We start from the raw sequence: 27,775 nt of genomic DNA, 5'->3' as shown, positions 1-27,775 counted from the left end.
CTCTGACTGGATCCGTGCCTTATAGGGCTGACAGATTTTACAGACCTAGGAAGAGTTGTTTGTTTGGTAGTCAACAAATCTCTCATAGACTCAAGTGTTAGGGAGATCTGTAAAACTGGGTTCACTATCGATGAGAGCGGCCCTGAAAAATGGACCATTTCATACATTTCATGTCTTTTTTAACCACAGCTGTGTAAAGATAGCCTAATAATAGACTAACTCTTGATAAACTTTTGGTTTTTTGTAGCAGTCACCTCATTTACATCACAGAGAATTGCAATAGACCAAAACACCTCTATAGATAACACCTCTGACCCATCATTAGATTCTCAGTTGACAAAAAGTCCTAACTTATTTACACCTGATCCCTGCACAGACCATACCTATAAAACAGGGGTGCCCAATACGTCGATCGCGATCTACTGGTAGATCGCAAAGGATGTATGGGTCTATCGCGGGATGCAGGGATCCCTGGTGTCTGATAGTAGAAGGATCCAGCGTCACCAGGTAAGTAAAATATATATTATTATATAAATATTCTCCATTCGTATATGCTTGCCATCTAATTGGAATGCTGTAAACTTTTAAAATGGAAAAATAAAAGTTATATTTTACTTACCTGGTGACGCTGGATCCTTCTACTATCAGACATCGTATCAGTGTGGATTGGAGTCTATCCGCATCCGTGCAGCCCAGGAATTTTGTTTCATATGGAATTGGGGTGAGCTGGATATTTGCATGTGTGCTGAATTGTATCCCTGGTGTCTGCTTGATCACAGTGCAGGCTGAGAGTCATCTCCGGACACTGGCAGGCGGACCTGCCGCAGCCCCAGCCTGCCAGTGTCCAGAGATAACTCTCAGCCTGCGCTGTGAAGAAGCAGATAGCGGGGATCCCTGGGCAGCCACAGAACGCCGCTGTCTCCTGCTCTCACGATCCGCATGGCCCCGCCCAATGACCGGCCCTGCCCACAGACACGCCTGGTCCCGCCCACAAGTCCACCTGGTCCTGCCCACAGGCCCGCTCCGGCCCCGCCCTAGTAGATCTTTTGCCTTGGTCAGCTAATAGAGTAGCTCACACGCTGAAAAAGTGTAAGCACCCCTGCTATAAAACTATTCCTCAGTTAGTTTCTCCAGTTTACTACTACCTATGGCAATGAAACTGCTGTAAAGCATATCAGTAAATGCAGTTAACACAGTAGAAGAGAAGCTCAGGCAAGATGGCAGCCCCCATAATAACGTATAGAAAATATAGAAAATAAAAATTGGCCTATAGTAATATGTGTTTAGTTTATATCCAATGGTCCTGCTGATTTATTATCTTTATATATTCTATTTAGGGTATTAATATAACTCTATCAATCTGTCTTTATTCTGCAGGCTATAAACAACGCCATTAAGAGTAAGATTCCCTGTGTTGTAGTGGAGGGATCTGGCCAGATATCCGATGTGATTGCCAGTCTTGTGGACGCTGAGGGCGGTTCTCTTGATTCTGCAGCCATCAAGGAAAAGCTAGTTCAGTTCTTGCCCCGCACTGTATCTTGCTTGGCAGAAGATGAGATGGAAACCTGGATACAATGGGTAGAATATCCTTATATTCTCTGATTTGGTTTTGCTTCAGATTTCACCTACTCTATTTTTAGAGATAATTTTAAACTTGTTTTGAAGAAATTATAGCAGACACCTAAGGCTGGGTTCATGTATGTGCTGGTTGCCCGTTCGGAATTCCGTACGGACGGAAACTGGGCGGAAACCTGGTGGACCCCATTATAGTCTGTCTATAGTCTTATTAAAGTGGATTAGGTTTCCCCCCAAGCGGACCCCATGAACAGAAACCCTAACGCAGGAGTGAGCCTATCGTAACTTTTAATCCACTTTCAAATGGCAGCACATTTTCCGGAAACAAATGGAAACCACATTATAGCATATGGGGTCTGCGTGCTTTCCCAGGTAACCGCTTTGCTATGTGTATAGGTTTACGTTTGGGGGACCCCCAAACAGACTTCCCGAACGGAATACCATATGTAGATGTGAACCGGGCCTAAGTCATTGTCAGGGCCCCTTCACACTACGGATACGCTGACTGATTCTGAACGTTAAAACACGTTCAGAATCAGCACGTATAAAGCAGATCCCATTCATTTCAATGGGAGCCGGCATACAAGCGCTTCCCGTTGAAATGAATAGGCTGCTTTTTTCTTTCCAAGTGCTCCCATTGAAGTGAAGTGAAGCCAAATGACCCCAGTGAGCCGTACACGTGAGCGCTTCCCATTCACTTCAATGGGAGCGCTCGTTGAGAAAAAAGCAGCCCATTCATTTCAATGGGGAGCACTCGTATGCCGGCTCCCATTGAAATGAATGGGATCTGCTTTATACGCACTGATTCTGAACGTGTTTTAACGTTCAGAATCAGTCAGCGTATCCGTAGTGTGAAGGGGCCTTCATATAGAAAACAATGACGTTGAGCTTGTGGAATAGACAGCACCAGCTATAAAATGATTTCATTTTTTTTTTCAGATTAAAGAAATAATGGAACAATTGCATCTTCTGACTGTGATAAAGATGGATCAAGCTGGAGATGAAATTGTCAGTAACGCCATCTCTTATGCTCTTTACAAAGGTATGTCAATAAATCCAGGCACCGGTACTGGCTTTTAATTTATAGGACTGAGCAATTGTGTTATCAATGTACATGACCTACAGTATGTTGTCACTAGCCAGATCATACCGTAGTTAACACATGCACTAGAGCTCAAATAAGACCTACTTCCATGTCTCTGACAACCTGCCCACCGATGATCACCTTAGTAATGATGTCCCTATGACAGTGACATGATTTACTGTTAACCATTATGGAGTGTTCAAATGCTGTTATTATTATCATGCTTACTTATATAGCGCCATCATTGACAGTTACTGTCCCATATAGGACTCACAATCTACATTCCCTATCAGTATGTCTTTGGAGTGTGGGAGGAAACCAGAGTACCCGGAGGAACCCCACGCAAACACAAGGAGAACATACAAACTCCTTGCAGATGTTGTCCTTGGTAGGATTGAAACTCAGGACTCCAGTGCTAACCACTGAGCCACCGTGCTGCCCATTGAGACACCAATAATGGCATCACCACCACTATAATTTCACCTAAAATATCTTCACTGATGGCCTATAGGAAACCCTTCAGCACATGTCTAATAAAGCTGTTCCTATGAAGTGTTGGGGGAGGGCCTAAGATTCATTCTGGGAACCCACTGTACAGATATATGCAAATATTTCTTTTCAGTAGTATTACAGTAGTATGTTACCTAGCCCTTGTCTCAGACTGTGCTGTCCTGGGGGCCAAGTAAGTAGTTTTAGACTAGGCCTCTCTTAGCTTTGTGATCTGGGGAAAAACATTCCTACTTGTGCTCAGGGACCCTCCAGGGGATTCACACATTCTTCTGTGGACTGGTTTAGGCCTGTCTCTATGTCACTGTGATGCTACACCTGCAACAGCCTCATAGAGGATAACTCAAGGGGAACATTGTCTGTATCATCTATTGCACTGGCCACCTAGGTATTGCTGCCGAAATTGCGTTGTCTGACAACTTTAGACCCCAGTGCTTAATATAAAGAGCTGCCATCCCGTGTGAGATTACTGCCCAGTATGGCTCAAGCTGTAATGTTTCCCATGAGGTGTTAGGGCTCGTTCCCATGACGTAACGCGGCGCTCATTCTGACGTGTATACACGTGTCAGAGTCAGCGCTTCAAAACAGAATCTCATTGACTTCAATGTGTAGCACGCGTAAGACGGAACCCATTGAAGTCAATGGGATTCTGTTTTGAAGCGCTGACTCTGTCACGTGTATACGTGTTAGAATAGAATGAGTGCTGCGTTACATCGTGGGAAAAAGCCCTTACCACTTAGGGACGTAAAGGTGACCCCTCAGACAATGTCACTCATTTTGCTTATGATTACATGATGAACATTGTGACATCATGACCTATTTTGGCAGCACATAAGAGCTTCTGTTGGTGCTTTACTTTCTGACGCTATCAGCTGCTGTTCTGTGTAAAGTTTGTTCATATATTTAGACATACTATAGTAACTAAAGGGTCTTTGGTAAATTACGGTATAAGAGCCTTGAGTACTGCATGAGATCCTATAGCAATAGAAATTCAACTGTATAAAAGTATAGAAAACTGAACTCGTTCTATATTTTCCTAATATTAATTCATTATCATAGCTTTTAGCACCAATGAGCAGGATAAAGATAACTGGAACGCACAGCTGAAACTTCTTCTGGAATGGAATCAGCTGGACTTGGCCAGTGAGGAAATCTTTACTAGTGACCGGAGATGGGAGGTGCGTAACATCACTATGTCAATGCGCTCAACTTAGTTTAAAGATAAGGAACAGAGAACAGCACCGAGCTGCATATGGTGAAGTACCGTATGGATAAATGAGCTGGAAAGTGAAGAATGCTGCTCACCTTTAGGAGGTTGTGTGTACAACCATTATAAATAGCTTTGAACCACTTCAAGATGGGGGGGGTTCCGCCCCAGGTCATGAGACTGCAGGATCCGTGCCACCTTTGGTGTCAAGTTATTTTGCGAAGGACCAGGAAAACAGGGGATCACCGCGCTCAACTGGTTGTCAAATGGATAAACTTTATTTTCGTAAAAAGCACACACTACGCGTTTCGGGCTGAGTGCCCTTTCTCAAGTGTATAGGCTTACCTGTGTCTGACGCATCCAGCTAGACACAGGCAAGCCTATACACTTGAGAAAGGGCACTCAGCCCGAAACGCGTAGTGTGTGCTTTTTATGAAAATAAAGTTTATCCATTTGACAACCAGTTGAGCGCGGTGATCCCCTGTTTTACCGGTCCTTCGCAATAATGTGCTCGACTTGTCAGTCTTGTAAAATATGAAATAAGGTCCAGGATGAGGATTATGTAAAGCGGACTCCCCAAACGGAATACCGAACGCAGATGTGAACCAGGACTAATAACCTGAGTATATCTGCCACAGTATCCAGGTTCGTTTTCTGTTTATGACTAGATTGTGTGATAGCATGACCATGTAGAATTGGAGATTGGACAGCTTTTTACAATCTTGTGTATGGAGGTGACTGATAATCCATCCATGTAGTTTAAAAGTAGAGATGAGCGAGTAGTATTCGATCGAATACCTCACTCCCATAGGAATATGTGTAACCGGCCAAACACCAAGGGGTTAAGCGCAGTGAATATTTGATGCGCTTAACCCCTTGGTGTTCAGCTGCTTACACGCATTCCTATGGGAGCGAGGTAGTCAATCGAATACTACTCGCTCATCTATTTTTAAAAGATATTATCATATTGTATTGACTAGTCTTTAGTGTTTGGTGTTGTAGCAGACATCGCCCTTTACGTTGCTGCACCTGAGGATTACTCAGTTTTGTTTCTAGCATCGAGTGCCATCTTTATTACATAAATAAACCTATTTTTGAAAGCATTCTTACTTTGCAGCATTTTTTCTGCACCTACCTATATTTTTTGCAGAGTACTGTATGGATGATGCAGAATTGTTTTATTGCAATTTTTTTTCTTAGCTTAAGTTTTGCAGCCTGAAATATACCAGGTGCTGGCCTTAGCCATTGGCCACTGCATCTTGGGTGGTTGAGGGGCCGCTATGTGACCTTATACTGTGTATAGGAGCCACTATGGGACATTATATTGTGTGGAGGGTCCACTATAGGACATTATACTGTGTGGAAGCACCACTGTGCGACATTATACTGTGTACAGTGGCCACTATGGGACATTATGCTGTGTGGAAGGGCCGCTAAGGGACATTATACTGTGTACAGTGGCCACTATGGGACATTATAATGTGTGGAGAGGCCACTATGGGACATTATACAGTATAATTGGGGCTTTATACAATGTGGGGCCAGGAGAGGGAGCATTATTATTATTATTATTATTATTTATAGATCAACATTAATTCCATGGTGTTACATATATTTGAGGGTTTACATACAGTACATGAAACAAATACAATACTACCAGTAACCAACTGGTACAGTGGGATAGAGGATCCTGCCCGCAAGGACTTACTATCCATGATATGCGGTGTGGAAGTAGGGGACCAAGTCAAATGTTTGCTATGGGGCCCAGTCCTTGCTAGTTATGCCCCTGGTTCAAGATATCTGTTTGAAGTGACTCTCCCCTGCCCTCATTTTCTCTTTGTGTTAGGCTCCGTTCCCACGGAGTAACGCACCGCTCATTTAGACACGCATACATGTGTCAGAGCGCAGCGCTTCAAAACAGATCCCATTGATTTCAATGGGTGCCGGCATATGCGCGCTACATATTGAAATCAATGGGAGTAACCCATTGATTTCAATATGTAGCGCGTATGCCAGCACCCATTGAAATCAATGGGATCTGTTTTGAAGCGCTGCGCTCTGACACATGTATGCGTGTCTAAATGAGCGGTGCATTACTCCGTGGGAATGGAGCCTTACATAGTACATACTCCAAGCCCGTACTCCATACACAATAACATTCAGTGAGAGGCAGGAGAAGCTCTCAATACAGAAGCCAGGGAAAGAATAAAGAGACGCAGGATTTCACAGAAAGGAGACAAAATGTGTTAATAAAGTATATTCCAAAATTTACTAATCACACAAATACTGACCGAAAATCAAAAGTTATTTGAAAGTTTAGTTACACTTTAAAGAAACTGTTGAATATCCACTTTTTTCTTGTTCCTGGTTTTGTAATATTATTTTTACAATGATATCTTTATGTTTTGCTGACATTTTTGTTCATTAGTTTTCACCCCTTCATTACCACGTTCTTCTCTTTTCCATTTTTCATAGACTGCTGACTTAGAAGATGCCATGTTTGCAGCACTGGTAAAAGATAGGCCACAATTTGTGCGTCTTCTCCTAGAGAATGGTTTGAATCTACGCAAGTTTCTTACCAGTGAAATCCTCAGTGAACTTTTTTCTCAACACTTTAGTACTCTAGTATTTCGTAACTTGCAGATTGCCAAAAATTCTTACAATGATTCTTTACTCACCTTTACCTGGAAGATGGTTTTGAACTACCAGAGGAATCAGGTGATGACGGCAAAAAAATTTCTGATGCTCACATGTAACTCTTTATAAATCTGACTTTATCTATGTAGACTATAATGGGGTCCGTGTGTTTTCTGCGTGGTGTCCGCACGGAAAGTGGTAGACTTTGTTATGCTATAGTTATGAGGCATTATTGCTAGATTACTGGGATACTTTATAGGTTTTATCAATGTTGTTTTTCTCCATTGATCAGGATCGGACTGCAATAATAAAACATCCTGTCCAGGTTTTATTTATATGGGCCATACTGCAGAACAAAAGAGAACTGTCTAAAGTAATATGGGAGCAGGTAAGAGCATTGTATATGTTTTGGGGCCACACGGTGGCTCAGTGGTTAGCACTGCAGCTTTGCAGCGCTGGAGACCTTGGTTTGAATCCTGCCAAGGGCAAAAAACCATCTGCAAGGAGTTTGTATGTTCTCCCTGTGTTTGCATGGATTTCCATCCCATATTCCAAAAAGACATACTGATAGGGAAAAATGTGCATTGTGAGCTCTATGTGTGACTCACAATCTACACTTAAAAAAAAAAAAAAAAAAAAAAAAAAGAGCATTGTATATGTTTTAACCTGTAGTTGCATATACACACGTGGACAAAATTGTTGGTACTCCTCGTTTAATGAAAGAAAAACCCACAATGGTCACAGAAATAACTTGAATCTGACAAAACTAATAATAACCAAACTACATGTTGACAAGCCACAAAGCTTCTGGGAGAATGTCCTATGGGCAGATGAGACAAAAATCTAACTTTTTGGCAAGGCACGTCAGCTCTATGCTCATAGACGGAAAAATGAAGCATATCTTGAAAAGAACACTGTCCCTACTGTGAAACATGGAGGAAGTTCTGTTATGTTCTGGGGCTGTTGCTGCATCTGGCACAGGGTGTCTTGAATCTGTGCAGGGTATAATGAAATCTCAAGAATATCAAGGGATACTAGAGAGAGATGTGCTGCCCAGTGTCAGAAAGCTTGGTCTCAGTCACAGGTCATGGGTCTTGTAACAGGATAATGACCCAAAACACACAGCTAAAGACACCCAAGAATGACTAAGAGGAAAACATTGGACTATTCTGTAGTGGCCTCCTATAAGCCCTGACCTAAATCCTATTGAGTATCTTTGGAAGGAGCTGAAATATGCCGTCTCGAAAAGGCGCCCATCAAACCGGACACAACTGGAACAGTTTGCTTATGAACAGTGGGCCAAAATACCTGTTGAGAGGTGCAGAAATCTCATTGATGATTTTGTCCATGTGTGTATGTATTATTGCTTTTTCCCTAATAAATTTGAGACTTCTGTTATGTCTATAATGCATATGGCAGTAGTAGTGAAATTACCAAATAAAACATTTCAACGTATTCTGATCAATTTAATCTATCTATCTATCTATCTATCTATCTATCCCTGACCACTGTTCTGAATTCTCTTGAACTGGTCTATGTTACCATACTAAACACAGCCCATGGATCTCCCTTTTATGAGCATGGAATAGATGGATAAACACTGCTCTTACTATGACAGATGCCTTGTATTCATCTGAATAAGTCTGCCTGCAGAATTTATCCTTGTTTATTCTCACATTACTTGTTCATGGGTTTTAGACAATTATTATCTATACAACAGGTAGACTGACCTATAGGATATCCTTATAATAACATTATTGGTTATTATAACTACATAAAAGGCATGTTATTTTACTATTCCTATGTTCTACTGTATTCCAGACAAGGGGGTGCACTCTGGCTGCGGTGGGTGCGAGCAAACTACTGAAAAGCTTGGCCACAGTAAATAATGATATCAATGCTGCCGGGGAATCAGAGGAGATTGCAAATGAGTATGAGACCAGAGCCGTGGGTAAAGTTTGGATGACATGCTATAAAATGAGAATGAATGGACTACTACTATATGGCATTAAGTACAGGCAACTTTATATTTACTGCTGCCCTATTGTGGGCTCAAAGTAATAAGAAAGCAAGTAAAATAATAAGTAATAATATAAGTAGTTACTTAACTTCAGGTCTTCTGCTTGGGGACATTCACTTGATAGACATGTCTACGGATTTGCACTTTCTTTGCATATCTTTGAGTGTTGGCACTTGTGACATATGAACTCCCCCAAGATATACAAGGTAAGTCAAAGATTCTGGAGTTGGAGTCTGGAGTTTTATCCTTATGCTAATTAGGTTTCTCTGTGCACTCCAGATGTGTATGTACAGCACAGATGAGTCATCAGCACAGCAGCTTCTGCTGTACATACACAGAGAATAGCAGAGAGTGCACGATGAGACTTCCGATGCACAGAGAAGGCTATATAGCATATGAATAAAAATGGACTTATTCAAAATCTACTGAGGCAATTTACATACAAGAGGTACGTGTGAAATAGCCTTTCTAAAGGTTATGCAAGGATGTGCTTAGCTAAAAATGACGTTTCCCAATGATAGAGCCCCTTTAAATCTATAGTATGTGGCATTCTTATCCTCACTATCCTTTGAACCCACCATAAAACAACTACCGTGTGTTATCTTGTATTAACAATTGCATTTTAATAAGCGGTAACATACTTGGACACAAGGAACCACTTTTAAGCTTAGTCTGTATGGACTTTATACAATTGTTCCTTGGCTAGACTCGGTATTGATGTACAGTAGAATCTGATGGAATGAGCAGAGAGAGCAGCAAAGTATTAATATTTTATGACAGCCTTTCTTTATGTGATGAAGCAAAGTCTTAGACATCTCCCCTAGGTATACACAGCACTTATACTGTATTACTATATTACTATTCTGTTATGTCGCTACATGATTTTAAGTTGTAAATGTACTTATCTGTATTAAGCTTATAATGCAGTTAGATAAGTATCTAATTTGGAACATCTACAAATAGCACTGATATGTAATAATATATTAGGGAAACATTACAATAGTATGCAAAACAAATTTGGGATCTTGTGTTTTGGACTGACGACTGACAGCATATTGTTAAGCAGCAGAAGTTATGGATTCCAAACCTTAAAATAGTTGTCTGTGATTTGGGGCAACCTGTGGGATGTCCAAATAATGGCTTCATCGGTCTCTGCAGAAGGACTGGAGATGTCACTGACCGATACCTTGCCAGTATCCGCTGAGGCCGCAGATAGGTCTCAGTTATATGAGGCTCAGTATCTTGGCGCTGCTGCCCAAGAACAAGACGGAAAGGACGCTGGTGACAGAACTGTTTTACCTGTAGACTTTATATTACAGCTATGTTCTGTTTTGTTGAGACCTTAAAACAAATGGGATTGAATAAGGTGCCGCTTATTATACAGTTAGGGCCAGAAATATTTGGACAGTGACACAAGTTTTGTTATTTTAGCTGTTTACTAAAACATGTTCAGAAATACAATTATATATATAATATGGGCTGAAAGTGTACACTCCCAGCTGCAATATGAGAGTTTCCACATCCAAATCGGAGAAAGGGTTTAGGAATCATAGCTCTGTAATGCATAGCCTCCTCTTTTTCAAGGGACCAAAAGTAATTGGACAATGGACTCTAAGGGCTGCAATTAACTCTGAAGGCGTCTCCCTCGTAAACCTGTAATCAATGAAGTAGTTAAAAGGTCTGGGGTTGATTCCAGGTGTATGGTTTTGCATTTGGAAGCTGTTGCTGTGACCAGACAACATGCGGTCAAAGGAACTCTCAATTGAGGTGAAGCAGAACATCCTGAGGCTGAAAAAAAAGAAAAAATCCATCAGAGAGATAGCAGACATGCTTGGAGTAGCAAAATCAACAGTCGGGTACATTCTAAGAAAAAAGGAATTGACTGGTGAGCTTGGGAACTCAAAAAGGTCTGGGCGTCCACGGATAACAACAGTGGTGAATGATCGCTGCATACTTTCTTTGGTCAAGTAGAACCCGTTCACAACATCAACTGAAGTTCAGAACACCCTCAGTGAAGTAGGTGTATCTGTCTCTAAGTCAACAGTAAAGAGAAGACTCCATGAAAGTAAATACAAAGGGTTCACATCTAGATGCAAACCATTCATCAATTCCAAAAATAGACAGGCCAGAGTTAAATTTGCTGAAAAACACCTCAAGAAGCCAGCTCAGTTCTGGAAAAGTATTCTATGGACAGATGAGACAAAGATCAACCTGTACCAGAATGATGGGAAGAAAAAAGTTTGGAGAAGAAAGGGAACGGCACATGATCCAAGGCACACCACATCCTCTGTAAAACATGGTGGAGGCAACGTGATGGCATGGGCATGCATGACTTTCAATGGCACTGGGTCACTTGTGTTTATTGATGACATAACAGCAGACAAGAGTAGACGGATGAATTCTGAAGTGTACCGGGATATACTTTCAGCCCAGATTCAGCCAAATGCTGCCAAGTTGATCGGACGGCGCTTCATAGTACAGATGGACAATGACCCCAAGCATACAGCCAAAGCTACCCAGGAGTTCATGAGTGCAAAAAAGTGGAACATTCTGCAATGGCCAAGTCAATCACCAGATCTTAACCCAATTGAGCATGCATTTCACTTGCTCAAATCCAGACTTAAGGCGGAAAGACCCACAAACAAGCAAGACCTGAAGGCTGCGGCTGTAAAGGCCTGGCAAAGCATTAAGAAGGAGGAAACCCAGCGTTTGGTGATGTCCATGGGTTCCAGACTTAAGGCAGTGATTGCCTCCAAAGGATTCGCAAGAAAATATTGAAAATAAAAATATTTTGTTTGGGTTATGTTTATTTGTCCAATTACTTTTGAGCTCCTAAAATGTGGAGTGTTTGTAAAGAAATGTGTACAATTCCTACATTTTCTATCAGATATTTTTGGTCAACCCTTCAAATTAAACGTTACAATCTGCACTTGAATTCTGTTGTAGAGGTTTCATTTCAAAACCAATGTGGTGGCATGCAGAGCCCAACTCGCGAAAATTGTGTCACTGTCCAAATATTTCTGGCCCTAACTGTATCTGCTTTTGATTCTTCATAGTCCTTGTTTGCACGACCTATGAAGCATATTATTCAGCAAGGATTACTTAGAAGCACACACCAAAGATGCAGAAAAGTACTGTGACTTTTCCTTCCTGAAGCCTGATGGGAGTAAATTTCAGTATTTTATAAAGTCTATTTTTAAAGGCATTGGCTCTATATTATATCTGACTATTATTATTAATATGTTATTGTCTTAGAACTGTTCACAGAGTGTTACAGCAATGACGAGGAGCTGGCAGAGAGTCTGCTGGTCTATACCTGTGAGGCCTGGGGTGAGAGCAGCTGTCTTGAGATGGCAGTCGAAGCAAAAGACCAGCAATTTGTAGCACAACCGGGGGTACAGGTAAGAGACATGGTAAACACAAAGTCACAATGTTATAGTGTGTCGGTATAAGAGCTTAGTATATACAGTGACCATACATGTTGGCTGTTGTGGTTTGAGTGCATAAACTGTTCACATCACGAGAACTAGGGTCCCATATCCAATGCTAGAATGGACCTACGGTCACATATGTCTTCACTGGTCACTGCTTCTTCATATGAAGTTTACGACATTGATGGAAATAATTGTGTACAATCCTCAGATGACTTCACCAACCCCATAGATTTTAAATGGAGCATGACCACTGCTCCCTTCAAATGAGGGATATGGAAACCCCATCCTTTGATCATTAGGGGTCCCAGTGGTAGAGCAAATGATGAACAAGACTTCTAAGAGATCAGGTTTGCATCAAGTTTATCAGAGTGGCTGATACTAGATGAAAACTTTGGTGTATTTTTAGACTGTTTATTGGTTGGCTTGGTTTACTCCAAAAAAATTTGCAATATTTTGCCCCATTTGTTAGTACACAGTGTTTCATTTTAAGCCATGCCCCATTAAGTTAAGCCATGCTCTTTGTCAGAAATGGCGCAAAAGTATATAAAACTACGAAGTTTTGAAAATTGGCCAGATTTATACAGTAGATGACGCGCAATTAACACGGTGGGCCAGTGTTTTGGTGCAAGTTATACCAGAATTCTGGTACATTATCATAAAAAGGAAAAAGTTACTGTCAAAATTAAATGATTAATATAAACCTATTTTTTGCTGCGAAAAAAGCTGCTATAAAATGGCAAAAAAATTGCAAATAAATAAGTGTGCATGATTCAACCATCTGCATGGAGATTAACCAATGACTTTGCTGAGAAAAATGATATCCTATTATCTGATTTACAACCTGTCTCATCTAGTCTTTCTTTTATCCTGACGCAGAACTTTCTCTCCAAGCAATGGTATGGGAAGATTTCCAGGGATACTAAGAACTGGAAGATCCTCATATCTCTTTTCTTCTTTCCTCTCATCTGCTGTGGGTTCATATCATTCAGGTGTATACGGTACAAATATTTTTATGTATACAATAGACTCTTGTGTATTGTAAAAGGTGTGGTAGATCGGTTATTTATATATGTTCTTGTTTTCTATGCAGGAAAAAGACAACAGATGATAAAAGAACCATTCTGTCAGATTACTTTGATTTTTTCACCTCCCCTTTTGTGGTCTTTTCCTCGACAGCCATCTTCTATATTGGATTCCTACTGCTGTTTGCATATGTCCTATTGATGGATTTCCAACAATCCCCAAGTGGTCTTGAGATTATAGTCTATGTATTGGTTTTTAGCTTGTTTTGTGATGAGATCAGACAGGTATGATTTCTTGTTGTGGACATATATTGAGCACACCTGTTGGGTTATGAAATGTTTAGTTGTGTAGCATATGTCGGGGAAATAAGGATCTGAAATGTTTAATTTTGACATGCCTGATCCCTTGTTTTCATGGAAGATAAGCCATGTCAGCCCAACAAAAGCCATTGAATGTCTATGGCCAGCTTTAGTTTCCTTTAGTTTTCCATATAGTGTAATGTTGATGCCATTGCTTTTGGTGTGTGACACATAGACATAAGCTACATAGTAATGTGTCATATTTAGCATATACTGTATGGACTAAACACATCTTTACATCACTACTTCTCATCTACAGATGTACATGAACAGGGTAAAGTATTGTAATGATTCGTCGAACATTATGGATATCCTGGCCATTGTGCTTTTTATTGCTGGGGTTATATTCAGGTAATTATTTTGTATTTATTTCATTTTATTTGATTTATTATTCAGTAAGAAGCCATATATCCTCATTTAGGCTTAGCCCCCACATAGCGAGCCACAGCCAAAAAATGGAAACAGATCACATTTTTTTCACAGAAAGTCCACAGAAGTTTTTGTGCCTCTATTATATTTAAAAGGGAAAACGCCAGCATATCCGCAGGTATAATTGACTTTCTGCGATTTTCAAAATCGATTTTCGATTCTCCAGCATTTTTGAAATCGCAAATTTTCTGATGCAGATTTTTTTTGTGATATATGGATAGGATTAGCCAGAATCCCAACCATTTTGATGGTACTGTAAAATGCAGTATTTTTTACCGCAGCCAAAACACTGCGTTTTCACAGCATGGGGCCCCAGTCTTAAAGGGATCATATCACTCAGACACAATTTTTTCTAGGTACCACGTTGGAATAGCCTTAAGAAAGGCTATTCGTTTCCTACCTTTCGTCATCTTCTCTGCGCTGCCATTCGCCTACAATCCCGATTTTTCTCTGTATGCAAATTAGCTCTCTCGCAGCACTGGGGGCGGGCCTCAGCGCTCAAACAGCACTGGGGCCTCCATCTTCATCAGCAGCGTCCTCTTCAGCCTCTTCTTCCAGCGATGGCTTGTAACTTCTAGGCCTCGGGCCTTAGGCAGAGCAGACTGCACATGCCCATAGGCCACAAGAAAATAGCCACTTGCACAGTATTGTAAGCAGCCATTTTCTTGTGGCCTGTGGGCATGCACAGTCTGCTCTGCCCAAGGCCTGAGGCCTAGAAGTTATAAGCCACTGCCGGAAGAAGAAGCTGAAGATGACGCTGCTGAAGAAGATGGAGGCAGCGCTGGAGAGAGTTCTCTCGCAGCATTGGCGATGCCTCCAGTGCTGTTTGAGCACTGGGGCCCGCCCCCAGTTCTGAGAGAGAGCTAATTTGCATACTGAGAAAACCAGGATTGTAGGAGAACGGCGGCGCAGAAAAGATGACGAAAGGTAGGAGACGAATAGCCTTTCTTAAGGCTATTCCGACATGATACCTAGAAAAAATTGTGTCTGAGTGATAGGATCCCTTTAAGGGGAAATAATATTGATTCTAAATATTGTGGCTAGAATTGAAGAGATTTTCTGGGCTAAAAATATGGATGACCTATCCTAAGAATCTTCAGATCAGTGAGGGTCAAACACCCAGTCCTGTGGGCCTAATGCAAACTTTAAACTGGGCCTCCTGTCCTGTCCCTATACTGAATTCCTGATAGCAGTAATTATAAATACTATATACAATATATACCGTAATACAGCGGTGTGTCATAGACATATATACAAATGCCATTATTAAGAATATGGTGAGTAAACAATGCAGAACCAGGAGCTGTGCACTCTGGGAAACAGATAACGGGAAGGGGATGGATTCCAGCATTCAGACCCCTGCCTATCTATAAATGATGGCCTATCTTAAGGAAAGGCCATAAATTTTTAACACTTGGATAACCCTTCAATATTAGTGCCAACTTGCTCCATATTAGTCAGAATACACATGCCAACAACTTTCCCTTTCTTCTTACCTAGTGCAAATGGGTAACTGGTTAGGTAGACTGGATCTCTTACACTGATGGCTCAGACAGCCCGGGGGTAAGGGACCCGCAGTCAGCAGGAGAACTTGTTTTCCTCACTTCAGCATCAAATTAGGGAAAGACTAATAACTCAAATTCTGACTCCCTTGAGATGACAATATTGTAGTGCCAGTAAAGATGGCCACTCATCTCTGTGGCCTATACAGTTGAGTGGGCATATTTGTGAACCTTTGTACTACTAAAGAAAAAGTTAAGTCAATTCTGTAAAATAATATTTTAAAAAATCTTTTGTAAAACTGTTCTTCTGTATTACGTTATATTCTCTCCCGTCGGGCTGTGCAGAGCTAATCCCAGCTCACTGTATACTGGAAGGGTTATATTCTCCCTGGATTATATTATTTTCACTATCCGCCTCATCCACATCTTCACCGTCAGTCGAAACCTTGGACCAAAGATTATTATGCTTCAAAGAATGGTGAGGAGATACCGGTATACAGTAAAATGTGTATATAGTCGATGTATATCTATAACATGACACCTGCTGGGAACACATTCTGGGTCGAAAAAGGGGTTGGCAACAGGGCTAGAGTATAGGTAGGGCAAAAGATGGGACTCCGCAACAAGTAATAAACCACCATATAACATAATCGTTTTCAACAACCATTCACACACTATTGTCATCTACAACCAAGATGGCTGCATTTGCCATTTTTGTCCTATAGTTGCTGGTAGTTATGGGTATATGGATGACACCAAAGCAAGCACGATTGTTAGAGTAAGAATGACCAGGCGGCACTTTCAATTAGATAATATCTTTGTTTAACCAAATTTTATACATGGATTTTCTGTTAAAATATTAACTTAGATTTTTTTCCTCTGTTCTCCTTTAGTTCATCGACATATACTTTTTCCTCTTCCTTTTTGCCGTTTGGGTGATTGCTTTTGGAGTTGCTCGGCAGGGAATCCTGAGATGGAATGAACATCGCTGGGAATGGATTTTCCGCTCTGTAGTTTACGAGCCATACCTGGCGATGTTCGGACAGGACCTTTCAGATATAGACAGTAATTATTATAGATACCTCTGTTTCCTACTGTATATTTGTAAGTATCGATGTAGAAAGAAATAATCACTGTCATGGCTGAAAATATTTCTCTTTCTGCATCTAGGCACCACTATTGATTTTGATCATTGCACTATTAACGGGACTGAAGCTAAACCACTATGTGTGGAGCTGGACAGTGACAACCAACCAAGATTCCCACAATGGATCACAATCCCTCTAGTCTGTATCTACATGCTATCTACAAACATCCTACTTGTTAATCTGCTTATTGCCATGTTTGGGTGAGTAAAGGTAAAAAAAGGAAACTTTATTGAAAGGATTTTTATCAAATTTCTATTTCGATGGACCTTGTATGACTTCACTACTTCTACTAGGGAATAATTCAACAGTGATATAAATAGATTAATAATGACTCAATTATATAATGTATACCAAGCATATCACTCCTTTTCAGGAAGAGGCCATAGACCTCCTGTCCTCATTACCAGGAAGCCAACACTTATTTTGATCTGGATATGCTGTCCGATTCTGGTCTCCAAATCTGAGAATGTCTGGGGATTATTCATCATCTTTTGTGCATTAGCACTATCAAGACTGTTCACCTCAATCTTGCCCATGATAATACAACTTTGAAGTCTGGGGGCAGGCCTTCAGCTCTGGGAGCACTGCTCTTCTTGCTCATATAGGATGGGTGATGGGAGGATCAACTCCCATTGCCCATGGTGGTACAGGCGCAAGAGATGGTAGGAGTCTGAGTGGTAAAAGCAGCCTCCCACCTTGCTAGGCCCTATTCGCTTCACCAGAGCTATCTGGTCCACCTGTTTTGTTAGGTTTCCTCTGGTTCCTCCATGGTGTCTCTCTTGTTTAATCCGCTTCTCCCAGATAGTTTGTCCTCTGCTATGGTCAGGATGAAGTCCAGGGCTGGTTTCTTTCAGATTGTTGATATGGTTGACCCTGTGACAATGGAGCTCAAGTCCTTTGATTGTCTCACGTCTACTATGGGCCTCCTTTCCATGGAATGGCTTCACTACTGTCAGGTGTTTTTCTTCTACAATATGTAGATAAGAATAAATAAAATCTCAATCACTTTTCTAGAATTGTAGCATACAGTATATTTTTTCTGCTGCCTTTCCAAAATGATTGTGCCTTAGCCTTAACAGTATTTATTTTGTGTCTTCTCTTATTACTAATAATTACCCTTTTTTCCATGCCAGGTACACAGTGGGATCAGTTCAAGAAAACAATGACCAAGTGTGGAAGTTCCATCGATATTTCCTGATTCAGGAATATTGTAACAGATTGAAAATTTCTTTTCCCTTTGTTATCTTTGCCTATCCCTTCATGCTAATAAGGAAGATGATCAATGGTTGGAAACAGCAAAAACCAAAACCTACACCCTGCTGTAAGTCGTAGCATCGTGGACAATTGCAGAAATGCATTTGGCATTAGGCATCTAGTTAATACTGCCATAGTAGTGTGCTGCCTCCCCCATGTATTACTGCCTGCGATGCTCATTCCTAGTACATTTACCTGCAGCTCCATTATAGACAGATGAAAATGTTTTCTTCACCATGTCTATATGCTATACACAGTTATGGCCACAACCCTGAATATATAGCCAAAACCTATACATTGAGTTATAAATGTTCCAACGAACACTTGTTTCTGATAATCAGGATGAATTATGGAGGCTTCTGTTACATTTGAAATGTTAGGGGACGTTCACACTTGCGCCTGTATCTGCCTGTCAGGTCTCTGTCCTATTTCCCGGGGAAACTGGACAGGGGACGGCTTCCCAGTGGTCAGTTTTAAAATTCATTCATTCGAATGGGATTTTAAAGCAAACCGCTGGTGTCTGTAAGCAGCCTCTCCGCGGGGAAGCAGTTTTTTTTCCCATGGACCCAAAGTCCTGCATGTCTGACTTTGTCGCAGTGCAAAAAAACTGTTTCCCCGCAGAGAGGCTGCTTACGGACACCAGGGGTTAAAATCCCATGAGTGGGTTTTAAAACTGACCACTGGGAAGCCGTCCCCTATCCAGTTTCTCCAGGGAATAGGGTGGAGATTCGGCGGATGGACATGGGTACAAGTGTGAACACCCCCTTTGCCTCCATGGGGGCTTCTGTCATGATTTCTGTCATTTTTGAAGGTAAGAATAGCAAAGCATAAAGAACCATTCTCGTGCCAAAATAGAGTTGATTGGGCAACTATTGCACCTGCAAAATGATGGACCTGATATAGTGTTGCAGTTTTCATTGTAAATGGAAGCCATGTTACAGGTGTGAACAGAGCTTAATTTCTCCCTGTTGCAGGAAGGTTGTGCTCTTTGTCAAACCTTCATATATGTTTATACTGCCATACCCACAATACATTTTGTGTTTGCACGTATAATGAAGTGCATGTGCATTCCTATGATATGTCTGCAAGATAGTGACTATTGAGACTTAAAGAGGACTTTTCACCACCTTCAATAAGTCCAGCTCTTTACATCAGTTCATAGCTGCTGCTCCCCTGATTCTGGCTCAGATTTTTTCTGTAGCCCCCACCATTCCTGAGCAATCAATGCTGTTATCTTTGGTGTCTGATATACTATTTAGTCTATGTAGTATCAGGAAGGCGGAGTCAGGCAGGAGCAGACAAGGGGTGTGATTCTGAGCTCTGACAATGGTGGCCTCTGATTGGATATATGAATCGCACCCCCTGCCTGACACCACACCTTCTGACATTACAGAGCTTAAATAGCACATCAGGAACCAAAACTATGTGTGCTTGTTGCTCAGGAATATTGTGGGACAGAGAGAAAATTTCAACTGTGCTGGAATCAGTCGAGCAGCGACTACTAACAGTGGATAAGAACCGGAATTAGTGGAGGTGGTGGAAAATCCTCTTTAAAAAAATCTTTATATAAAATACCAGCCTCACAAGAATATTATATTGTGTCAGTGCCCAAGCAATATTCTAGCCAGATAAAGTAATTCCTTCTCAGCTGTGTGGACATATATGTGGCCTTCAGCAAAAATCTCATAAGGTGTCCTTGTTGATATTGGTTGTGTCTCCAGGTGATAAAATGGATGATCTTGAGACTCTGGCTTGGGAGGCTGTGATGAAGGAGAATTATTTAGTGAAACTGAACAGTCAGACGCAGAACAACATGGAGTAAGTACGAATGGAAACCACATGGATAGCCTACAGGGTCCATGTTGGTTTCTATGCTAACCGCTTTTTAATGCAGTCGGTATTCTGTTCAGGGGGTCCCCAAGCGGACTCCCCAAACGGAATACCGAACGCAGATGTGAACCAGGCCTTATACAAACAAAGGGCATATTTTGTTTACTGGCAGTAAGTAATATGCCACGTTCACAAAGATAATAATCATTCTGAGGGTAGATATAAATATATTTGTATTTTTGCATTGCAGGATGGATAACAAATTCAAACAGTTGGAAATAAAGGTAAGTGAAATGTATTTTTAATGTTTCTAGAATCCTAGCCACACTAGCCATTTCCAGGATCATATTTATACTTGTGGTTTAAGAAATGTTCTACCCGATAAATTGCTTTATCCATCTTGCTCCATCTGTCAGATACAGCTGAATATATGCTCAGTGTTTATAGCCCATTACCTAGGTACTGGTAGGGCTTAGGATGTCAATCCTTGTTTCTCTTAGGCTAAGGCCCCAGTTGCAGAAATGCAGTTTTTTTGTTGCAGATTTTGCTGTGGTTTTTGAGCCAAAGCTCAGTAGGTAGAAATATAAGAACTTCCTAGATATTTCCCATTCCTTTTGTAGCCATTTTTGGCTCTGGCTCAAAACACTGCAGCAAAATCTGCAACAAAAAAAGCTGTTTCCACTGCGTGGGGTTTTATCCTTAAAGAAGACCTTTCATGTCCTCAGAGATCTGTGGTGTTATATTTCACTGAATTCAACGCAATGTCAGTTTTTCTGGTATGTGCCTTGGTGCCAGAGATATTGGTATTGTTAGTTTCAATATCCCTCCATTGTCAGAAGCGTCAGCCTACGGCTCAGTGTCATCCCTGGGTTGTGAGGAATGCCTCCCCTGATAGTACTCTTCTATAGTATAGTATCAGGGGCAACACTTCTCAAAACCCAACGATGATGCTGAGTTGTAAAGCTGGTCCTTCTAACAACACCAATGTCTCTGGCACCGCAGCACATACCAGCAAAGCTCACAGTGCTCTGAATTCAGTGCACTGTCAGCTTTCTGGTGGTATATAATACTGCCAATGTCAGAGGAGATGACAGGTTAGAGTAGCATTTAGGAGAGGCATTTTTAGCTGGGGTGTAGTAAGCATAAGGTTTCCTAGACATGAATGCACAGTGCATGGTGTAAAGTGAATATGTAAGCTGTGCGGAGTACATTGGGTACAGCACATTCCCCACCATTTCACCACTATCTCCTATTGTTGGGAGGACCATTCTGGGATAGTCACTTCCGGTGTCTTTTCTGTCATAATCTCTAATCCAGCAGTGTAATATAAGTATTCTTGTTATGGCTTATGTATTCCCTTACTGCCATAGAGAGTTTTGTACAAAAGATGTGACAATTTTGCTTTATAATGTTACCATGCCTGAGGTTATAAGGGGGGTGGGAGGCCCAAACTGAACTTCCCTCCAAGGCCTGAGGAAGACTCTTATGTTGGAATTTGCTTACTATTGAAGCAAACTATTTGAGCTAACTATCAATAGGTAGGTCTCTTACAAATTTTAGATACCCATCGGAGGCCTAGACGCCAATCTGCCAGTGGTAGCTCGATTTGCCTTGGCTTAGATCACAAGGGGTCAGCAAGGAGAGCAACATAAAAGGTTGATGGTCCTTTAGATTTATCTAGGTCAGCCAGAAAATGAGAGTAAGGTTGCGGTCACACTAGCCCTCGTGGACCCTATATTCCATTATGCTTAAAATATGTGGAGAGAAAAGTCCTGCAGGCACTGACAAGTGTTACTGACAGCATTCATGAGTGAAGATGCAAGATTTAGGGAGTAATACTGAAATTAGGGAGCCATCCAGACATATCAGATGTACTAAATGTGCTCACACGCCGACTTCTCCTCACTGTATAGACACATGTGGTACATATGTCCTCTCAGCATATTTGATAATGGCACACTACTTTTCATATCATGTATTTATATATTTAATAAGCCTTGATGGCATTAATGTCAGTCATTAAGGGGTTAATGCTGAAGAACCATCTGCAGTAACTATGACAACTGTGCTGATGTCATAAACACATGCCTATGACATAAAGAACTCACTAGGGAAAATTCCAGAACAGAAGGGCCTACAGCCATATGCAGCCAGACCTGATGTGTGTGAAGACCCGGAGCTTCATCACTCCACAATCTGTGAGGGGAAAAGGGGACATCGGCCTAGCCAGATCAGCCATACCCGCCTAGCCAGCCAGATCAGCCATACCCGCCTAGCCAGCCAGATCAGCCATACCCGCCTAGCCAGCCAGATCAGCCATACCCGCCTAGCCAGCCAGATTAACCCTAGCCATCAATGGGGTGACAGATGTTGCGGCCAGATCTTCCTCACATCCGGGACAAGCTGCTTCACTTCTATGTGTGAGGCCTAGAGAGGTCTCATTGTTACATGTTGGCAATAACCCTCTAAGCCCAAGGGAAGGGCAACCCTCCAGCCATGGTTCCCTAGAGGTTTCCTCCACAGGGGGTTTTCCTCTCCTGAGTGCTGGGGGGGTGACTCTTTGTGAGTCGGGGGTTCGCCATTTTCAGTGTCTTTTTCATAACAATTGGCCTGATTATAAATTTGAGACACTGATTGAAATCAATTAAATGTGATTTTCAATAAAATTTATTATAGATTAACTCCCAATTAAAGTGTTTCTGCATTATTTTGTACAATATTTAGTTTGTGTGATTTTAGTTGGGGGTCAGGATGTGCTGGAAAACAAGGAACAATGTGGCACATCTTTTGCGCAAAACGGTAAAGGTTTATATATTAGAAACTACCCATAAATCACACAAATTTACACACTAACAAGGAGTTAAAGGAGAAAATGTATTTCAAAATTTGTTACGTGAGCACGGTATTACGACATATGTGATGAGAAACTTCTGTATGGGTACGCAGCAGGGCTGGTAACGAAAACCTTTACCGCCTTGTGCACATTCCGCGTGCCTAGCCGCGACTGGATGCCAATGCAGCATTGGCATTTCGTCGCAAATGCCAATGAATGGGCCTAAACAGGAGCGTCTCGAAAGGGTGGACGCCGCGGCTGAATCAGCCATGGAATCCGTGGCAAGATAGATCATATTGCTTCTTTTTTCCGCTACAAGCTAGTGGAAAAAAAAGCGAGAGGCTCCCATTTAAGTCAGTGAGAGCCATTTTTGCAGACGGATTTTGAGGCGGATTCCAAGTCAAAATCCACCTGCAAGAAACTCCGTGTGAACATACCCTAAGGTGCCAGTAGAGTGAAATCTGCAATGAAGTGACCACATTTTGAAAACTGCGCCCCTCAAAGAATTTATTATGGTGCGTAATGAGCACCATATAGTATAGTATAGTATCAGGGGTAACGTATCTCAAAACCCAATGATGATGCTGAGTTGTAAAGCTGGTCCTTCTAACAACACCAATGTCTCTGGCACCGCAGCACATACCAGCAAAGCTCACAGTGCTCTGAATTCAGTGCACTGTCAGCTTTCTGGTGGTATATAATACTGTCAATGTCAGAGGAGATGACAGGTTAGAGTAGCATTTAGGAGAGGCATTTTTAGCTACCACATGGTCCACACTGCAACAAAAAATACCAAGGTGCAGCTAACATATCCAGAGCTAAGGCAGTACCACACGGGATCCACAACACGGAGAACCTAGTCTCAAATAAGAGTAGACAGAAGAGTAGGTGAAACCCTGAGACCCCACGTTGCAGAGATGCAGGGTGTTTTTTGTTGTTGCAGATTTTGCTACGTTTTTTTGAGCCAAAGACAAGAATGGCTAAAAAAGGGATGGAAAATATATATTAAGTAATTACACTGCTACCTTCTGCTCAATCCACTCCTGGCTTTGGCAACAAAAAAAAAAAAAAAAAAAAAAAAATCTGCATTTCTGCAACATGGGGCTTCAACCTGAGATGGGAAAACGCCTTCAAGTACAAAAGTCTTCTATGCATTCTCCACTAACTCCAATGTGACATTGTATTTCTGCAGATAAATGACTTGAAATCATTAATGAAAAAAATCGCAAACAAGCTAAAGTGATATTGTTCTGAATATGGTAAGTCGCTCAACACTATGAATATAATATAATATAGTATTTTTCGGACTATAAGACGCACCTTTTTTGAGGAGGAAAATAGGGAAAAAAAATTTTGAAGCAAAAAAATTGTAAAATATTTAATATATGGGAGTTTTAGTTTTGCAACTATTGCTTAGATGACCTTGTATTGAAAAAAAACCCGGCAGTTTAGCACTTGTGATTTTGACGTTCACCGTACAGGAAAACTATTAGTAGACCGGGCATTTTCGGACACAGGGATACCTAATGTGTATGTGTTTGACATATGATTTTCTACTTTTATATATATTCTAGGGAAAGGAGGTGATTTAGAACTTTTATTTATTTCATTTTTTTATTAAATATTTTCAAAGCTTTTTTTTTTTTACTATTTTATTCCCCCCCCGGGGGCTTGAACCTGCAGTCACTTGATTGCAAGTCCCATAGACGGCAATACAACTGTATTGCCATCTATGGGACATTCTGTATATTAGTATTACGGCTGGTCATAGACCCAGCAGCAATACTAATACAGCAGTGACAGGCCTGGGAGCCTTCATTAGGCTCCCGGCTGTCACCCGAACAGGTCAGCTCCTGCGATATCGCCATGCAGGAGCCGACCTGCAACTTTACAGGTACGGGACCGGGGGATGGGGGCAGCAGTTTACACTTTGGGAGGGGGGGGGGGGGGTCGGGGAGGAGAAGGGGCCGCCAATACAGACCCGGCATCCGCTGTACTAGAGAGGCGGATGCCGGCAAGGGATAGACGCCGACACAGGTGCTGGGGCCTGAGACATCGCTGCGCTCCTCTGCCCTGCATGAAGCCAGCGGCGGGCGGATGGAGGAGCGGAATAGCATCGCCCCTGCCGCTGCTGGCTTCATGCAGGGCAGAGGAGCGTAGTAATGTCTCAGGCCCCAGCACCTGTGCCGGCGTCTATCCCTCGCCGGCATCCGCCTCTCTATTACACAGTGGATGCCGGGCGGCCACATTCAGACTATAAGACGCACCCTTCTTTTCCCCCCAAATTTGGGGGGAAAAAAGTGCGTCTTATAGTCCGAAAAATACGGTAAGTGCATTATATACATAATACATAAGGAGGAATTTATTAAGACTAATTTATTAATCTGAAGATGTGGAATAGATTTGTTTTTGTGGCACACAGGTGACATACAATCATGTCCTGTGTCATGTCCTTTGTTCATATTTTCATTGCCCTAAAAATCTGAACCTAAGGCCATGTTCACATATGCGTCTAATATCTGTCTGCTTGCAAACTGTTTTATGCGAAAAATGGTTTGGTACAAAAAAGATTCCAAACAGTTAGGGCGGATTCACATCTGCACCCGTGTGCGCTTTAAGCAATCCTGCTGGGTTTCCGTCTTCTGCCCCAAGAAGCCGGACAGGGGACGGAAACCCAGCAGTCAGTTTTCAAACCCATTCAAATGAATGAGTTTGAAAAATGAGCACCCGTGAGCGTTTTGTACCTGTCCACGGCGATACCGTTTTTTTTAACCGGACACAAAGTCGGACATGCAGGACTTTGTGTCCAGTTAAGAAACAAACAGTTTTGCCGCGGAGACCAGAAGACACTCACAGGCGCTCACTGACTGCCGGGTTTCCGTCTCCTGTCAGGGTTTCTCGGGAAGAAGACGGAAACCCACAAAGCAGAGACCAGGGGCAGCTGTGAACCCGCCCTTACTTTTAATACCCATTGAAATAAATCGGTTTTAATCCGAACTATTTGAAAGTTTTTGAAGATTTTACATACTGATTTCAAATGGATTTGCTAAATACAAATGTGAACCGGGCCTGACAGGGCTATGACTTATGGAGCTTCTATAACTACCGTATATACTCGAGTATAAGCCGAATTTTTCAGCCCAGTTTTTGTGCTGAAAAAGCCTCCCTCGGCTTATACTCGAGTCAGCAAGAAAATTTTTTTTAATTTTTTTATTTTAGGTGGGTGTGTGGGGAGAGGTCTATGACCAGCCGCAATATCAATGTATAGAATCTCCCATAAAATAGTGCGAAAAAAAAAATTAAAATAAAAGTTCTAAATCCCTCCTTTCCCTAGAATACATACAAAAGTAGAAAATGACTTTGAAACACAAACACATTAGGTATCCCTGTATCTGAAAGTGCCCGCCTAGTGAATATAGGGTATCTGCAGTGCTCCGCTCCTGTTCCATCGGGAAGGGGTTAATAGGAGCACTGCAGATCCCCTATATTCAGCCAGACTGAATTCCAAGTGGGGAAAGAAAAAAACAGTCCTCAAGCTGAGGGAAGGGGCAGACAGACAACCAAAACACCCCCTCCCCTTTCCCAGCACCAGTAACTACTGCACCCAAAAACTCCGACCATTTTAATTTTTTAAATTTTCCAGTAGCTGCAGCATGTCCCCCCCTCGGCTTATACTCGAGTCAATAAGTTTTCCCAGTTTTTTGTGGTAAAATTAGGGGCCTCAGCTTATATTCGGGTCGGCTTATACTCGAGTATATATACGGTAACTGCCTGATTGTTTTATATTTTTCGGGGGGGGGGGGGGTTATTGTGAACTGTTATTCCTGTTTTCATCTTAGATCATGTTTGTGAACAGATTTTTTCTTTATTCACAGATCATCTAGAACTTCTGGAGAATGACAGATGTCCAGTCCGTTATCTGAGACAGATTGCCCTTTTTTCTATTCTGTTTGACGTATGGCTGTGAGCTCTACTTTCTTAGATAGACAAGCACTCTATACTACTTCTCTTCTGGGTATACTTTTGTCCCATCTATGTTCTGGTTTATCACATTTCATGGTGCACACATTCACTTACATACTTTTAATTTTAGAGGTTTTGCCCTGTTATAAGTTCATCTTTTATTTTATTTTTTTATTCCTTTTTTTCTTACTTTTATAGAGCACTATGCAAATACTCACACCTCCCAACCTTTGAAGGACAGAAAGAAGGACAAAATGTGTGGCATGTTATGTGCACAATGACAAATGTAGCTCCGCCAACTTCTACTTTGCTTCCGCCCATTCTCACCCATTTTTTCTCCTTTGTACCCCCACACAGTATAATGCTCGTACAGTCACCCTAACATTATGACTCCACATTATAATGTTCCCCTCCAATTGCCCGACAGCATGACATTCCTCTCCTCTAGACCCACAGAGCATATCTCCCGCCGACCGAGACCATGGGACACGACCCAGAATCCGGGGCTGTCCGGCAGAATCCAGAATGGTTAGGAGGTATGCAAATACTGACTTCTCCGTTACATCCAGTCCACAGGGGGTCACATTGCAGTGCAATTACACTATATACCAGAGGAAAGTTACATATACTCTTACATCAATATCCAGTCCTCAAGATTGTACGAAGGCACAGCACAGTAGCTGCTCTGACTTCTGATCCCGCACTGGAGTGCACACATACCCCTACACATGATTCTAGGGTTTCCGCTATATATACTCAGTGGTGCCTTCTTTACAGAGTCTTTTGTTACCAAATCAGTAACCCTTTAAACACATTATGTGCAATGCAAGCTAAGACCATATTTTTTATGACTTTTTTTATAAGATCTTTATTGGTCCTTTTTATATTACTAGACTTAGTTTATCTTACTCTTTTCACAAATGCTTTTGAAAAGGGGGCAACACAGTGGCTCAGTGGTTAGCACTGCAGC

The 27,775-nt window shown here is 41.7% G+C and overlaps 1 protein-coding gene across 1 annotated transcript in view; it reads left to right on the top strand.

Annotated features, from left to right (window-relative positions):
• The window catches only part of LOC142216241 (transient receptor potential cation channel subfamily M member 8-like), a 38,274-nt gene extending 11,501 nt beyond the window's left edge, over window positions 1-26,773 (top strand). The window contains exons 9-27 of the mRNA XM_075283920.1: window positions 1,378-1,578; window positions 2,515-2,617; window positions 4,226-4,344; window positions 6,849-7,091; window positions 7,270-7,398; window positions 8,832-8,961; window positions 12,286-12,431; window positions 13,341-13,453; window positions 13,555-13,771; window positions 14,106-14,197; window positions 15,570-15,580; window positions 16,125-16,255; window positions 16,671-16,842; window positions 16,948-17,125; window positions 18,059-18,246; window positions 19,901-19,997; window positions 20,260-20,293; window positions 24,035-24,101; window positions 26,718-26,773. Coding sequence (XP_075140021.1) covers window positions 1,378-1,578; window positions 2,515-2,617; window positions 4,226-4,344; window positions 6,849-7,091; window positions 7,270-7,398; window positions 8,832-8,961; window positions 12,286-12,431; window positions 13,341-13,453; window positions 13,555-13,771; window positions 14,106-14,197; window positions 15,570-15,580; window positions 16,125-16,255; window positions 16,671-16,842; window positions 16,948-17,125; window positions 18,059-18,246; window positions 19,901-19,997; window positions 20,260-20,293; window positions 24,035-24,085 — 2,355 coding nt within the window. The 3' untranslated portion in view covers window positions 24,086-24,101; window positions 26,718-26,773. The remainder of the gene's footprint in view (window positions 1-1,377; window positions 1,579-2,514; window positions 2,618-4,225; window positions 4,345-6,848; window positions 7,092-7,269; window positions 7,399-8,831; window positions 8,962-12,285; window positions 12,432-13,340; window positions 13,454-13,554; window positions 13,772-14,105; window positions 14,198-15,569; window positions 15,581-16,124; window positions 16,256-16,670; window positions 16,843-16,947; window positions 17,126-18,058; window positions 18,247-19,900; window positions 19,998-20,259; window positions 20,294-24,034; window positions 24,102-26,717) is intronic.
• The last annotated feature ends 1,002 nt before the right edge of the window (window positions 26,774-27,775 follow it).

Source organism: Leptodactylus fuscus, chromosome 8 (genome assembly GCF_031893055.1).
Source record: "Leptodactylus fuscus isolate aLepFus1 chromosome 8, aLepFus1.hap2, whole genome shotgun sequence".
Classification (NCBI taxonomy): Eukaryota; Metazoa; Chordata; class Amphibia; order Anura; family Leptodactylidae; genus Leptodactylus; species Leptodactylus fuscus.
Note: the sequence above shows the minus strand (reverse complement) of the source record. Positions and strands in the feature narration are given on the sequence as shown.